Below are 13681 nucleotides of genomic sequence, written 5' to 3' on the forward strand. Positions count from 1 at the left end.
AATTGTAGATTACTTAGATGCATATATTTAGTGTTGTAAATTAACTAAGTTCAGTGAAGAGGAAGCAGCTAGTTTCTGCTGAGCTCTTGTCGTGGGTTGATATCTTCTAGGCATTGCTCTAAACTGAGATGCTGCTGATCTGGAAGAACTGTAATAATTATTAGAGCCTTCTGTGTTGATCTCCTTTGAAGAATGATCATCTTTACTATCCACATTCAATGTCTCTCCTTTTCCCGAGTAAAATTGATCACTGTACTTTTTCCAGAAAGTAGATGCCTGCCTATTATACTGTTCAAAGCTGCCACGAAATGGTTCTTCTCTTGAAGCAATACCTAACGTTGTACCTGCATCTTCTGTTTCTGTTTGTACGATTCCAGGCCGCGTTTTCTGTATTAACAAGCCTGGGATCTCCTTCATTTTATCGAGGGACCTCAGCATAGGATTGCTGAAACGCCTGATACTTAGATACTCCCTTGATAACTTCTCATACTCCAACCTTGTCACATTTGTTGTAAATGGATTGTTAGAATCTGCAATATCCACTAAAGAACTAATATTCTTTCGTTGAAGCCATAACTTTTGTTGAGTTCTAGTCTGCAGCTCGGGTTGCTGATTTGCCATATATGAACTAAAGTCATTCGAAAAGTCTGTAGAATCTGTAGAGGCTCCTTCTTTGTTTTCGCTCATGCGGTTTTTTTGTAAGTGCTTTTCCTCATTTTGGTCTTCTGATACCTTTCTATGGTTTGGAGCTCTAAAATCTCTCAAACGGGCGGGTGTGAATCTATTCGTACGATAAAAAGAATTTGCGGATGCAAGATTCAACCCAGATTGTCGGAATAAAAGAGATGCACTGCTACTAGACTGATTCATCGGCACAGCCTGCATCTGCATATTTGATGAAATGATACTTTTGCTAACATTTCCATTGCTTAAGCCATTAACTCTGGCATGCTCTTCTCCAGTGATGTGCTTATGTCGGTCTGGAGTATTTTTAGGCTTATATATGGGCTTTTCCTGTCCTGTGGACTGAGATAAAAGATAGTCGGCATTATAGGACATCGAATTTTTATCATTCACAGTGTTTTTGCTCTTCTCTTTCATAGCATAATCTTTATTTCCGTTAGAAAGTAGTTCCTCGTGTTTTTCTCCCCCGTTTCCTTTTTCATTCTGATCCTGTCTAAGCCTTTCCGGAACAGATTCAATTAAAAGATCTTTATTTACTTGGGAATAGCTCCTGCCATCCGGTTTATTTTCTTTCATATCCCTCACTTTATTATTCAAAGCGGATTGTTGCAGTTTCGTACTTTCTCGAACGTTATCTTCTTTTTTCAAATTCATACCTGCTGCCTTTTCTTTACTCTGCGAAATTTCAGCATCATCAAACGATTCGACTTCCTCAGGAGATTCATTCCCTGATTCATTATCACTTGATCCCAGATCGATTATAACCTTGTGCTTTGTACCTCTCAATGATGCATTTCTTCCTGCTAGGTTGATAAGACTTCTTGTTTTATGATGTGGTCCCAGAACAGTCAAGGATCCCAGCCTTAAACCTGATTTATTATACCTGATAACATCACCACTTGACCTGGATCGCCCAATATACGGTCTATCTGTTCTTACAAATGATTCGTTTGATCTTATTCTCGGTAGCATCGTATGAGAACTGTTTCTTGTTAACTTTCCAGCTGCAAACTGCCTCATCTTTCTTTTTCCCGCACCATCATCTTTAAGATGGGTCGATGAATGCACTCGCACCATGTTGCTACCACTTAAATCAAATAATCAGAGGAAATTGAAGTATGTAATCTTTATATTCAATAAGAAACAGTCAGCTGTTTGTTTTTCTTTTCTTTCAAGATCGTCGCTATCGTATGAATGAAAATAAGAAGTGAAGGATAATAAAAAATAAATGGGGTACGCATTTACTAGCAGCAGCGACTCTTTCTTTTTTTTTCCCGCCCCTGGAGTCTAAACTGCTAATCATACATAATTTATACCTGTTCTGTATATGTGCCCATCAATCTTTATTATCTATCTTCTTGCAAGAGATACTTGTTTTTTCCCCCTGAAAAGCGTTCTATTTCACAATTGGTATTATATTCATCATTCTAGAATTTTAACGGATTGCCTCATACGGTCTACATCAAATGTCAGCGAGTTTCAACTTGTATGAGGTGGCTCAAAACTATCTCAGCAGAATATTATCAACAGACAGTGATAAAGCAGAAAGCGGCCAATTGACCCGGAAGGAAAACAGCAGTGACCGTATAAGGGTTCTTCTCTTAGATAATGTAACGTCAAAAGTGATATCCATGGTTTCTACACAGTCTGAGTTGCTCAAGCACGAAATATTTCTTATCGATAGGCTTGAAAATACAGAAAGAGATAACTTGAAGAATCTTCCCTGTATATGTTTACTCAGACCATCGGATCTTACAGTATCAAATCTTTGCAATGAGATATCAGTTCCAAAGTATAAAAGCTATCAAGTATACTTCAATAACATTGTGTCCAAACCTAGATTGGAAAGATTGGCCGAATCCGACGATATGGAAATTGTATCTAAAGTTGCAGAGGTGTTTCAGGACTTCTACACAATTAATAAAACCTTTTTCACATCCATCAATATACAGAATTCATTAGGCATTAATCTTCCAGATACCTGGGATGGTCCTTCATTTGACAGTTCATTGGACTCGATTATTTCCACACTACTATCTTTGAAATTAAACCCAGTGATACGGTATGAATCAAACTCCAAAATGTGTCAGAAGCTCGCATCATCCGTTGCATACAAGATAAAAGAGAATAACAGCCTATTTTCTGATACTCCAAAGAAAGACATATCACCCTTGCTTTTAATTGTTGACCGAAGAAACGATCCGATCACCCCGCTTCTTTTCCCGTGGACCTATCAATCAATGATTCATGAAATATTTGGTATCAGAAATAATACAGTCGATATGTCCGGGTTACCGAATGTCGGTGAAGAATTAAAGACGGTGGTTCTCAATGAGACGCAAGACAAGTTTTATGAGAATTCGATGTACTCCAACTTCGGTGAATTATCTCAGTCTCTCAAGGAATATATCAACAAATATAAGCAAAAGACCAAGACGAACTCTAGTATTAGCACAATAAAAGATATGAGATTCTTCCTCGAAAACTATCCCGAATTCCGAAAGATTTCGTTGAATCTCTCCAAGCACATGCTGCTTTCATCTGATATCGATAAAAAGATCAATGAATGGCGCATGTGGGAGGTCAGTGAATTTCAGCAAACTTTGGTTTCTGATTCTAGTTTTAGTAACCATAAAGAAGAGCTTACGAAACTTGAGGATTTCTTGTTCGATCGTATAAAGAATGAGCAGGGCCAAATTCAGCCACCACTTGCCGAATCCACTAAAGCTAAATTATTGGCATTATACGCATTGAAGTATGAGACTTTCAACGAAAATCAAACCTCTCATCTTATTCGTCTGCTTAAAAAGCAGGGATTTTCTGCTGAATATCTTCATTTCATTCCTAGTTTATTAAAGTACGCAGGTTCATCACACAGACTTTCAGATAGGGTCGGATCTGTTTTTGAACGGGTCGCAAAATCATCGACAACTTTTATAAATGGTCTCAACTTTGGTAGTCATGGTGATTCCAGCAATGTTTACATGCAGCATATTCCGCGATTACAAAACGTTCTGATGAAAATTGCAAAATGTAGTCTAGACAGTGCATTATATCCTTATATTAAGGAACGATCCTTGCGAAATGAAACTGCAAGTACCGATGATCGGGTACCACCTCAAGAGGTTGTGATATTTATGGTTGGTGGTGTCACATATGAGGAAGCCAGGTTGGTTGCCGAACTTAATAATTCTAATTCCGGATTAAGGTGTGTTATTGGTGGAACTAATATTCCAAGCACGGACGATTTTATGAACAACATTATTGATGTAGGCTCCACATGGGGCGCTGGTGGTGCTATTTAAACTGCTGCTTGATTGTTTGTCTAAACATTATGGTAATGTTATGAAATATTAATTTTCTGTAGGGATTTAATTTTTTTTTGTGTAAGAAAAAAAAAGTCAAATATCAATTTTAAGTATCCATTCTAGGAAAAAACATTTTACGTATAAGAAGATCCCTTTTTCCAATATTCAAAGTCAGAATAACTATTATCACAATGATTTATACAAAACTATGAAAATACATTATATTAAAAATAAAAATGTCAGCAATATTTGCCCTCCCAGTCGGATAACTGCTTAGTCAAGGAATTGAGACGTACAACAGAATCGTTGTAGCAACCTATTAACTTTTTCTGAAGCGCAAGGTTTTCGGGCTTCCGAAGTTCACCGGAAGGATCCTGTTTCTGCATTTCAATCATGCTATTCTTGGTATCCTCATCATTTGTAAGTTCCACCTTGATATTAGAAATGAATTCCATAATAGAATATATCCGGCGTCTCATCTCTTCAATACTAATTCTCGAATTAGGAATGTTGGCCCTGAATGGTCGATCGTCCTCCAATTTCGACTCCACAGAATGCTTGCCACGCTTTGAGCGTTGAGTACGTCTTGCTTTTGAGCCGGACCTATATCCAGAATCGCTCTCGGAACCATGACTTCTATAACCATCCATATTTTTACTGCCCGAAGTTTTCCTGCTTTTGGCAGCCCTGTTTCTGGAATTTCTGACCGTTCTCATTCTGGAAGATCCAGCACTTGATTCGTTTTCAGAAGCAGAAAGAGAAGGTACATTTTGATCAGTAGAAGAGGACCGAGGCACCTTTCCTTTTGATGGAACATCGACCACATGATTGGAAGATACAGAATTCCGTTTAGAGCCAGTGGAACTTTCATCACCAGACTTCGGAGAATGCCGTCTAGATGAAGACCGTGTATTTCTAAAGGGAGGAACATTTGTGTTTGGTACATCAACCTTCTCTGGCTGCACTCCACTCTCTCTAGCACTTTCTTCCAATGCCTTTTTTAGCATTGCTTCATAGTCATAATCACGCACTGAATTGATAGTTGTCCGTTGCTTTTTGTGTTTGTCAAGAGGCTCCTCCTCAGATGATTCGTTAACTTCAGGTTCGTTTTGAGAAGTTGCTTTCGAGTGTCTCTTTCTAGTATCATATCCATTGGCATTATACTGGCTTCTTTGTATACCATACTTATCCACAAACAAATAATGAAGATCCGGCCGACACTTCTCACACCAATACTTTTCAGGTGCATTCGATTCACCCTTTATTCCAACACAGTATCCATGCTGCCAAACAGAGCATTTGTCACATTGAATAAAGAAGCCAGGATCGACATCGTCAAAATCCGTACCTGAATTATCTGGTACCAGGAGTTCGTCACTCCCACAAATACACCTTGTCACTTCATCTGATGTGGACTCCTCTACTTTCTCCGGGAAGTTAGCTTGACCGTCATCTTCCTCGTATGGTGCATCTTCATCATACCTTAATCTACGACTTTGTGTTCGACTTCTCCGTGATGACATCTTTTTTCCCCTCAATGTATACCCGCAAAGATACTATTCACACGAACTGACTGTAGGGCTATAAATAGCTTATGCATGCAAAAGATGTCAAATGCAAAAAGAAAAAGAACTATAACTAATGAATAAAAGAATGAGTAACTTGTTATGAACTGCCAATCATGTTACTCCCTCATTCTGATTCTGTTTGCTTATCTATTTTTTTTTTTTTTTTTTTTTTTTTTAATAATGCTATGACGGTCTTTACTATTCCATTGCAAACATCTTCTTCCTTCTGTTTATTGTTTCCACCGGACAAAAAGTAGGCTCGATGATCGGAGAAAAAAAAAAAAAAAAAATAATAGCGTCGATCGACCTTAAAATTACCTGAAGAGTTCATATGCCGAGCATGGAAAAAGTACTGCCATACTTTATGCCTTGAATCCGCTACAAATTCTCTTTCCACCACTTCAAGCTTTCAAACAAACAGCGTATTTAAATTTCAACTTGTGCAAAATTATCTGAATTGCCTGACAGCCTTAACTCAATGTCAGATTTAGTTTCAGATTCAGACGAAAAGAAGAAGCCTCAATCATCATCCAAAGAGGATATCGAGAGATTTTCCGAACCTATATTAACGAAAACGGTAAGACATCGCTATAATCCGGTTATCTCTGATGAGGAAGAGGAAGATGTCACAGAGCCAAATGGGTCCTCAGGGAAAAGTGATTCGGTTGGTAAAGGAAAGGAGGGATCCACGTTGGAATCATCAAAACAGAAGACAGAGAAGGACAATGCTAATAATACAGATGCTTTGGCCACCGAAAAAAAGAAGAGTACATACAATTATTACAACTTGAAGAGCTTCAAGCGAAAGAGGACAAACCCTGAAGAAGACAAGCGGAATATTGAAAAGCCGGAAAAGGTTGGGCCACAATTGGAGCAAGGTGGACAACCGGTGATTCCAAAGAAGCCACCAGTTAAAAAAAACTTGATGGCACCGGATGGCTGGGCACATAGGAAAGAATCTAGACCATCGTGGATGCCTGAAGATTTATACAAAAAAAGATTAGAGTCTGTGGAGGTTCTTGCTTCTCCTGAATCACACAAAGTTCAAAGTTTAAAAGTCGTTCATTCGAAGCTGTCGGCTCGATTAGAAAGAAAGAATTATAGCCCTTCGGAATCGGCCTTGGGGGGTGCATCTTCTGCTCTTCCTCAAAGACCGGTCACCAGAGTCGAACATCAAAGTATGGTCCGAAATTTTTACAACGATCAAACATTTAGGTCCAAGAGACAGAAAAGAAATCAATCCAAGATATATAAATTACGGTCATTCAATAACTGCTGCAAATATATTTTAATCAACAAATATGCAGTTCGCGGTGGAAATGTCTTAGATCTTGGATGCGGGAAAGGTGGTGATTTGGCCAAGTGGGAAATGGCACAGATAGCGTCGTATGTGGGTGTTGATATATCGGATCAATCTATCAGGGAAGCCATTCACAGATACAGAGGAGGAAGATACGGATTCAGGGCTATATTTGCAACTGGTGACGCTTACAACACACCTCTCCCTGATATTTTGACGAATTTCCAGGATGAAGTAAATTTAGAGTTCGATACGGTCTCGCTTCAGTTTTGCTTTCATTATGCATTTATCAATGAGCAAACCGCAAGACATGCCCTCGAAAATATATCAAGGTCATTGAAACTAGGAGGAATGTTCATTGGAACCATGCCATCTTCCGATTTCATACGATGGAAAATTAGAAGATTGGCCCCAGGTGAAAAGAAATGGGGTAACAGCTTATATTCCGTTGAATTTCCTGAAGTACCACCGAAGGATGGAAATTTTGAGAGCGCTTTCGGGAATTTGTACACATACTATCTAGCGGATGCTGTGGATCACGTTCCTGAGTATGTTGTTCCCTTTGAAAAACTTCGTGCATTATGTGAAGAGTATAATATGGAGCTTCGTTACAAAAAAAACCTGTTTGAAGTTTTCAATAAGGAAATACCAAAATATTTCCATCGTCTTCCCCATCCCTTGATGCAATCATTACGAAGAGAAGACGGCACATATGGAATTTCTGGAGAGGATAGAGACGCCTGTTCATTCTATTTGGCATTTGCGTTTGAAAAAACGAGTTGCTAGGGGAAATAGAAGAAAATATTTCAGGATAGGCAAAATTATAGTAGTATTCCAAACGTCATAATATTGAGCTTTTATTGAATGAATGGAATTTAACACTCTTACATTAAGCGTATTAATAATTGTTCACGTTGTTTATAGTTAGGATCATTATATCAATTTCTTACAAAATCAGATTATGTTTCATATTTTTGATATTTGCTTAAAGTTTCTCCGCCCACGCTTGTATTCTCACCTGTTCACAGAACACGCCATATAACAAAGTAAGGTTCTTGAATGAATCTCCAGATTATCTTTGCATGATGTAGCATGCAGACAGAAGGAGACCCAAAAAAATAAAGCAGTATCTTTCAAAAATTGGAAACAGATACTGCATTTGGACGCATAATTTCAAAATATTGATACAATGCATTTTTGATCTAATAAAATTCTATGCCTGTATCACTCGGACCCCTTCTATCTTAAACTTGATTAACAATTCTTAATTTCTTACCGTACAGAAACAATGCAGATTCTAGACTTCGAATAGGCATAGCTGAAATAATAACGAATAATATTCAAAGAAATTTTCTCTTTCAAAGAGTGCATATGTTAGAAAGTTTCTTTCTTATTTTCTTATTTTTTTTTGTACGAATAACTAATCCGTAGAATTAGGTATGTAAAAAGAAGTGAGCTACTTCCCCAATTGATCGTATCGAGACTCGTTTTTTACCATATTACTAATATGCAGTTCCTGCATGATGGCGAAATAAATGTAGAGAAGACGTATCACCACGTTGGTAGCATTTAAAAAATAAGCAGTTAAATTCGACCTTTTTTGGCAATAGAAAACTTCAGAGGCTGAGTTAAATTGGTGGGAAATATTGGTTAACCCAGAGGGATAGACACATGCCAACAAAATGGTGAAACACTGGAAGGTTTCAATTCATATTTACTCAATTTCAAATATGTTATCCATTTGTATGGCAGTAAAATGCTTAATTCGGAGAACGAGAAATAATATCTAGGTACAAGATAAATAACCAGTTGGAATTTTCCATCTTTAGTTGACATCGTAATTTCAAATTATGATTTTCAGGCCTTTGGTAGGTAAAGGTTACATCTCAAAATTCCAGGAAATTTCAGGAAATTTCATGAGAAATAAACAACATCATATCTGTTGATATGCGTATATAATATTTGGTACGACGTAAGCGCGAATATATTTTTTAACCTAATTGACATGAGAAAGCAACACTGCAGTCCCATCCAAAACGAGGACAAAGTTACAGACAATTCACGTTCTAGTCGTTGTCTCTTAACATGGAAAGAGCTCTTTTTTTGAACGAGACCTAGAATAGAGCACGTGAACATTTCGATCGGTATGCTCTTACATTCTTTATCCTAACATTCTTAACCGCCAATATCGTAATCGAGATTAGTGGAAAATTTTTTTCATGCTCATCGGAATTTAGCGCGTCTCTAATGGGAATGCCCAAATATGATGTGGCTTCTAAAGTACGAAGAAAAAAAATAAAATGATTAAACAAGAAAACATAATTATTTAATTATTTGTCGATAGAGGAAAAATGCCTATACTTTGACAATCTAAATGGAAAACAATGCAACTATATGATCAGCAATAATCAATACTATTTCCATTATTTGGCCTGAACAAAAAACTTTTGAAATGAAAATCCATGATTCTAACGGCTTTTGTGTTCATCAATAAGTCTCGCTAATGTTTCTCATCTGCTTGTCTCTTTTTAGCAGAGAAACAATAACGCGCCTACTAGTATTCTTTCCAACTTTATTTATCTATTATTGTCTTGGTTATTATTCCGGTTTGTTTATTACTTTTTTTCAACGTAAATGCAAGCAACTAACTTATTGTTTATTTTTCTTAGCTAAAATCCCTGATTGTATTTTTCCAACTTTCAGCGAGTCACCCGATTCCCAACACACGTTTTTTGTTTACTCCAACTGGATAAACCAGATATTTTTGGTTGTTTCCCCTGAATCTTTCTTTCCGTTAAACGTTCCCACATTTCTTATTTGGGATACGCTTCTCCACTATTGAATAGAACAGTAAAAATACATTAATATTGAGCATATAGATTATTTAGAGGCTATTGTTAGTGTATGTACATATTTTTTCATGTCATTTTAAACCGTGCTCTTGATTATTTACTTTCCATTCCCATACTTTGCATTTCCCCCTGATTTTCGTTTCATCGTTCAAGACTTATTTATCTTTGCTATCCACTATTTTTCATCATTAATATTTCCAACCTTCTTACCAGTAAATCTCTTCGTCTTGCGTTGGTTATTTTCCTCTTATAGTTTCTCTTTTCATAGTGCAATTGGTCCTTATATGTGCAATTCGGGCACATACTTTAAATTTGCTTCATTCCTTTTACTCCCATCCGAATTGACTTCCTTTAGATAGCTATCGTCAATCCCCTCTTCATCTACCTTATACAAACCTTTAGAAAATAACATTTTTGGCATGACACTTTTCTTTCAAGAAAAGAAGAACCATCCCAATTCTCAAAAAGCCATGACACCTTCGCTTTCCATTAAAACAGATATATCTGTTTCCGGCCCCTTCAATGTGCAGAAAAACACAATGCTCACTCCCATTGAGAAGCTGACATCTCCAAATATTCAGAAAGAAGAACCATATGTGGCTGCAAATTCATCCGGCCTTGGAACTTTGAATGCTGAATTGCATAGCGTGCCATCACCTGTTAAAGCAAATCCTTCATATGATATTGGAGGTGAGCAGCCTTCTGTTACCAATGGTCAGCATATGTCCGGGACAGATTCTCCAGTTCTTGTGTGTATTGCTCCATTCGAAGGCCAGTCAAAAAACGAGTTAACAACACATATGGGAGACACAGTGCGGCTTCTTTCGAAATCAGTTGTTAAAGGGTGGATTTTTGTCTGCTCCACCTATGAAAAAGGACGTGCAGGCTGGATTCCAAAAGACACAGTCAAAGTTCTTGACTTTGTTCCATCAAAAAGTCACAACAGTGGAAGTTCCTCCCACTCTTCAACTTCAACCTCAACTACAACTTCGTCATGCTTCAGCTACACGGAGAGTCCATCATCGTCAAAAGATACCATTATGAGCCAACTGAACTATAGGAACCTGATAACTCCATGGTATGAATACCAGCAGCAGCAGAAGCAATTGCAGTTACAGCAGCTTCAAAGGCAGCAACAGCAAATGCTGCAGCAACAACAACAACAACAACAACAACAATCGCAACGAAGACAGCAGCAGAAATTGCGGAGTGAATATTCAGGTAAAAGGCAAGAGTTCGATTCATACTCTTCACCTTTACCATCATCAGAATTCTCTCCAGCGCATAATAAGCAGCTAGAAACTCCTCCTGCAACACCCCTTCCATCAAAAAGGATTCCACTGCCTTCAAGTGTGCCAATGACATCAACTCCAAAGTTTTCAAATCTTGTTCGGAATAAAACATTTCCAATCGCTCCCACTTCACAGCAAGTGGGAAAGAAAGCATACCAACCGGATCGCTCATCTTCCCCAATCAGGAAAATGCCAAGAGAACGTCACAGATTCCCGTACTCTAACATTCGCGTTACCTCTGCACATTGTACAAGCAATAGATTCTGGTACAGAATAGATGCAGTTTCCCAGAGTAGGCACGTTCATCTCTGTCGTTTTTATCAGGACTTTTACAACTTGCAGGTTGAGATCATGATGAATCAAGACAAACTAGGAGGCTCGGTGAATGTTCTTCCAAAACTTCCAAATTTGATATCCCCTGCGGACAACATGTCGCAGGATGGTATGAACGCACGCTGCGTTTTGTTGAACAGATACTTGTGCTCGGTTGTTTCTCTGGTTGATCAATTGCAGAATAATTTCCTATTGGAAATCATACTCTCTTGGATGAGAACCAGAACAGGAGATTTTGAGCATTCTTCCGATCTAACAGAAACCGAAATTCTGAGATTGCTGTCCCCTAAAGAAGTGAGCGGGAAAAACAAGTTTGATTCTGATCCACAACTTTCAGTTCCGGGTTTACCACAACGGCAACAATTCAAGCAAAACCAAATTCCCCGGCCCCTGGCAAATGATACAGCCATGTACACCACTCCTCATATGAATGAAGAACTCGATGATGCTCCCACAGCCCCATTATTTTGTAAAGCCTCCCCATCTGCGCTTTCCGGAGGATCTGTTCGTCACCATAGTTCAAGTGCTTCGATACCAAGCAGCAGAAATAAGGTTCAGGTTAACTTTAAAGTGCTTGATGGGGAAAGTTCCTTCGTACTAAGACTTCCTAAGGATATTAACGTTCATGATCTAAAGTTGACGGTTGCTGGTCAAATCAACAAATATCTGAGTGATTTCAATCTTAACTATAAAGATGAGAAGCACTCATTGTTTAAACCTTTACGCTCGAATGGCGAACTTCTGTCTTCTATTAAAGATGCATTGCGGTTCGGCAGTAATACTATCTTGCTCAAAATAGCATGAATTAGTACCTATTTCCTTCCTAAAGAAAAGTTATGTCTCATCATAACACTCCACTTCATGGACGTTATCTTTTATTTTCACCCGCAAATTTCGCCATTAAAATTTACTTTATTTACTTTTATTCTGCTTTTGAAGGCAATATCTTCTTCCTTTTTGGCACTTTTGCCATTCCTTGCCATGCTTTGTTCTTTTAGTTTGATTTCTTTTTCAAAACATTCCCATATACCTTTGAAGAAAGAGCCCGCTATTATTTCATGACTATCGGCGGTTTGGTCATGCTCCTGTCTTCTATATCACAATTTGAATAAATTAGTTACGCTTTAATTATATGTGTATGATTCAACATTACCTGGTTGCCCTAATGGTTCGAGAGTAAGTAAGTGTGAGGAGTAGCCCCGAAAAAAAAAAAAAATAATTAAATAAAAAGCTTTTCTATCCAGTGTATGTAACTCTGGGTATGCACTGTTTTCCCATACAAAATAACAGTAATATATAAACTACAAAAAGCATACATTCATCCATTGCGGTCTTGGGAAATTTAGACTTATATTCACCAACATTAGTGGTTTCTTAATTGAACGATTCTGCAATACTATTGGTACCATTTTCAATTAGTTGACATTTTAGACTTCATTTTAGCTATGTTGTCAATAATACTTCTATTATCAACATTACTTGGCGAGGTCTCGGCTTTTAGTTTAACACCTGATTCATCATACTTTTTAGTTCTTCAACCCCTACAACGTAATGCAAAAATATCCATCATACCAATTACAAGCTTTTGGTACACGGAAAACGGGTGGACGACAAACTCAACTTTTATTACATCCGACTTTGAAACGAAGCGTTATTGCATTTCCCTTTCATGCAATAATCCTGAAAACGTTAGCGTGGAGTGCTTCAATTATGCTACAGTTGGCCCAAGAACTAGAGGGGTACTTCAAATTGAACAGAATTCCGCTCTAGGAGTGGAATCAGTGGCTTTTTTGCAAACACCCGGAAACCCCAAAGATGGAAAAAACAGCCGGAAAAGCGCCCCTATCAAAGTTTTTGTGAAAAGCACCCAAATGCTACCGAATGTGGACTTTTCTAGTGTGAAAAATATTGTAAAAGCTGATCAGAAGAGAGAAAAAGCGTACAGCAAAAAGAGTAAAAGCTCGAAGAGTAAGGGTAGTGAGGAGAAAAATGATGACGATGACAAGAACTTCATACAAAAATATTGGATGTACATACTAGCGGCCTTAATTTTGTTTGTCGCCCCAAAGTAAATATAATCATTAGAGATTTATATACTTACAGAAGTTTTTTTGAAATAAATAAGAATGGCTTAATGTTTCCCTGGTATGAACTTATCATACATTGAAATTCGTTCACTTAGTAATTAATTGGTTGAGCGCTTATTGTGGAAACTCAAAAAAGGATATATAAAAAAAAAGGGAGAAAAAAAGGATTGTGACTTGACAAACTCTATAATAGGAATTATTCATGCTTTTGTCAACCAAACTCTATACAACCTTCACGCTACACTTGCTTTCTTTAC

At 37.7% G+C, this 13681-nt stretch overlaps 6 protein-coding genes across 6 annotated transcripts; 4 read left to right on the forward strand and 2 right to left on the reverse strand.

Moving 5' to 3' along the window:
- Positions 1 to 27: 27 nt before the first annotated feature.
- On the reverse strand, positions 28 to 1761 carry BRETT_003720 (uncharacterized protein; the record flags this gene model as incomplete). Its single annotated transcript, XM_041282225.1, has 1 exon — positions 28 to 1761. The coding sequence occupies one exon, from the start codon at positions 1759 to 1761 to the stop codon at positions 28 to 30; it is 1734 nt and encodes a 577-aa protein (XP_041136064.1).
- Positions 1762 to 2150: 389 nt separating this feature from the next.
- Positions 2151 to 3989, forward strand: BRETT_003721 (uncharacterized protein; the record flags this gene model as incomplete). Its single annotated transcript, XM_041282226.1, has 1 exon — positions 2151 to 3989. The coding sequence occupies one exon, from the start codon at positions 2151 to 2153 to the stop codon at positions 3987 to 3989; it is 1839 nt and encodes a 612-aa protein (XP_041136065.1).
- Positions 3990 to 4231: 242 nt separating this feature from the next.
- Positions 4232 to 5515, reverse strand: BRETT_003722 (uncharacterized protein; the record flags this gene model as incomplete). Its single annotated transcript, XM_041282227.1, has 1 exon — positions 4232 to 5515. One exon carries the CDS (start codon positions 5513 to 5515, stop codon positions 4232 to 4234), a length of 1284 nt encoding a protein of 427 aa, XP_041136066.1.
- A 523-nt stretch (positions 5516 to 6038) lies between these two features.
- BRETT_003723 (uncharacterized protein) lies at positions 6039 to 7646 on the forward strand (the record flags this gene model as incomplete). Its single annotated transcript, XM_041282228.1, has 1 exon — positions 6039 to 7646. The coding sequence occupies one exon, from the start codon at positions 6039 to 6041 to the stop codon at positions 7644 to 7646; it is 1608 nt and encodes a 535-aa protein (XP_041136067.1).
- Positions 7647 to 10182: 2536 nt separating this feature from the next.
- Positions 10183 to 12141, forward strand: BRETT_003724 (uncharacterized protein; the record flags this gene model as incomplete). The annotated part of the gene is made up of 1 exon (XM_041282229.1): positions 10183 to 12141. The coding sequence occupies one exon, from the start codon at positions 10183 to 10185 to the stop codon at positions 12139 to 12141; it is 1959 nt and encodes a 652-aa protein (XP_041136068.1).
- Positions 12142 to 12782: 641 nt separating this feature from the next.
- Positions 12783 to 13409, forward strand: BRETT_003725 (uncharacterized protein; the record flags this gene model as incomplete). The annotated part of the gene is made up of 1 exon (XM_041282230.1): positions 12783 to 13409. One exon carries the CDS (start codon positions 12783 to 12785, stop codon positions 13407 to 13409), a length of 627 nt encoding a protein of 208 aa, XP_041136069.1.
- Between the last annotated feature and the right edge of the window lie 272 nt (positions 13410 to 13681).

This window comes from Brettanomyces bruxellensis, chromosome 6, assembly GCF_011074885.1.
Source record: "Brettanomyces bruxellensis chromosome 6, complete sequence".
NCBI lineage: Eukaryota > Fungi > Ascomycota > Pichiomycetes > Pichiales > Pichiaceae > Brettanomyces > Brettanomyces bruxellensis.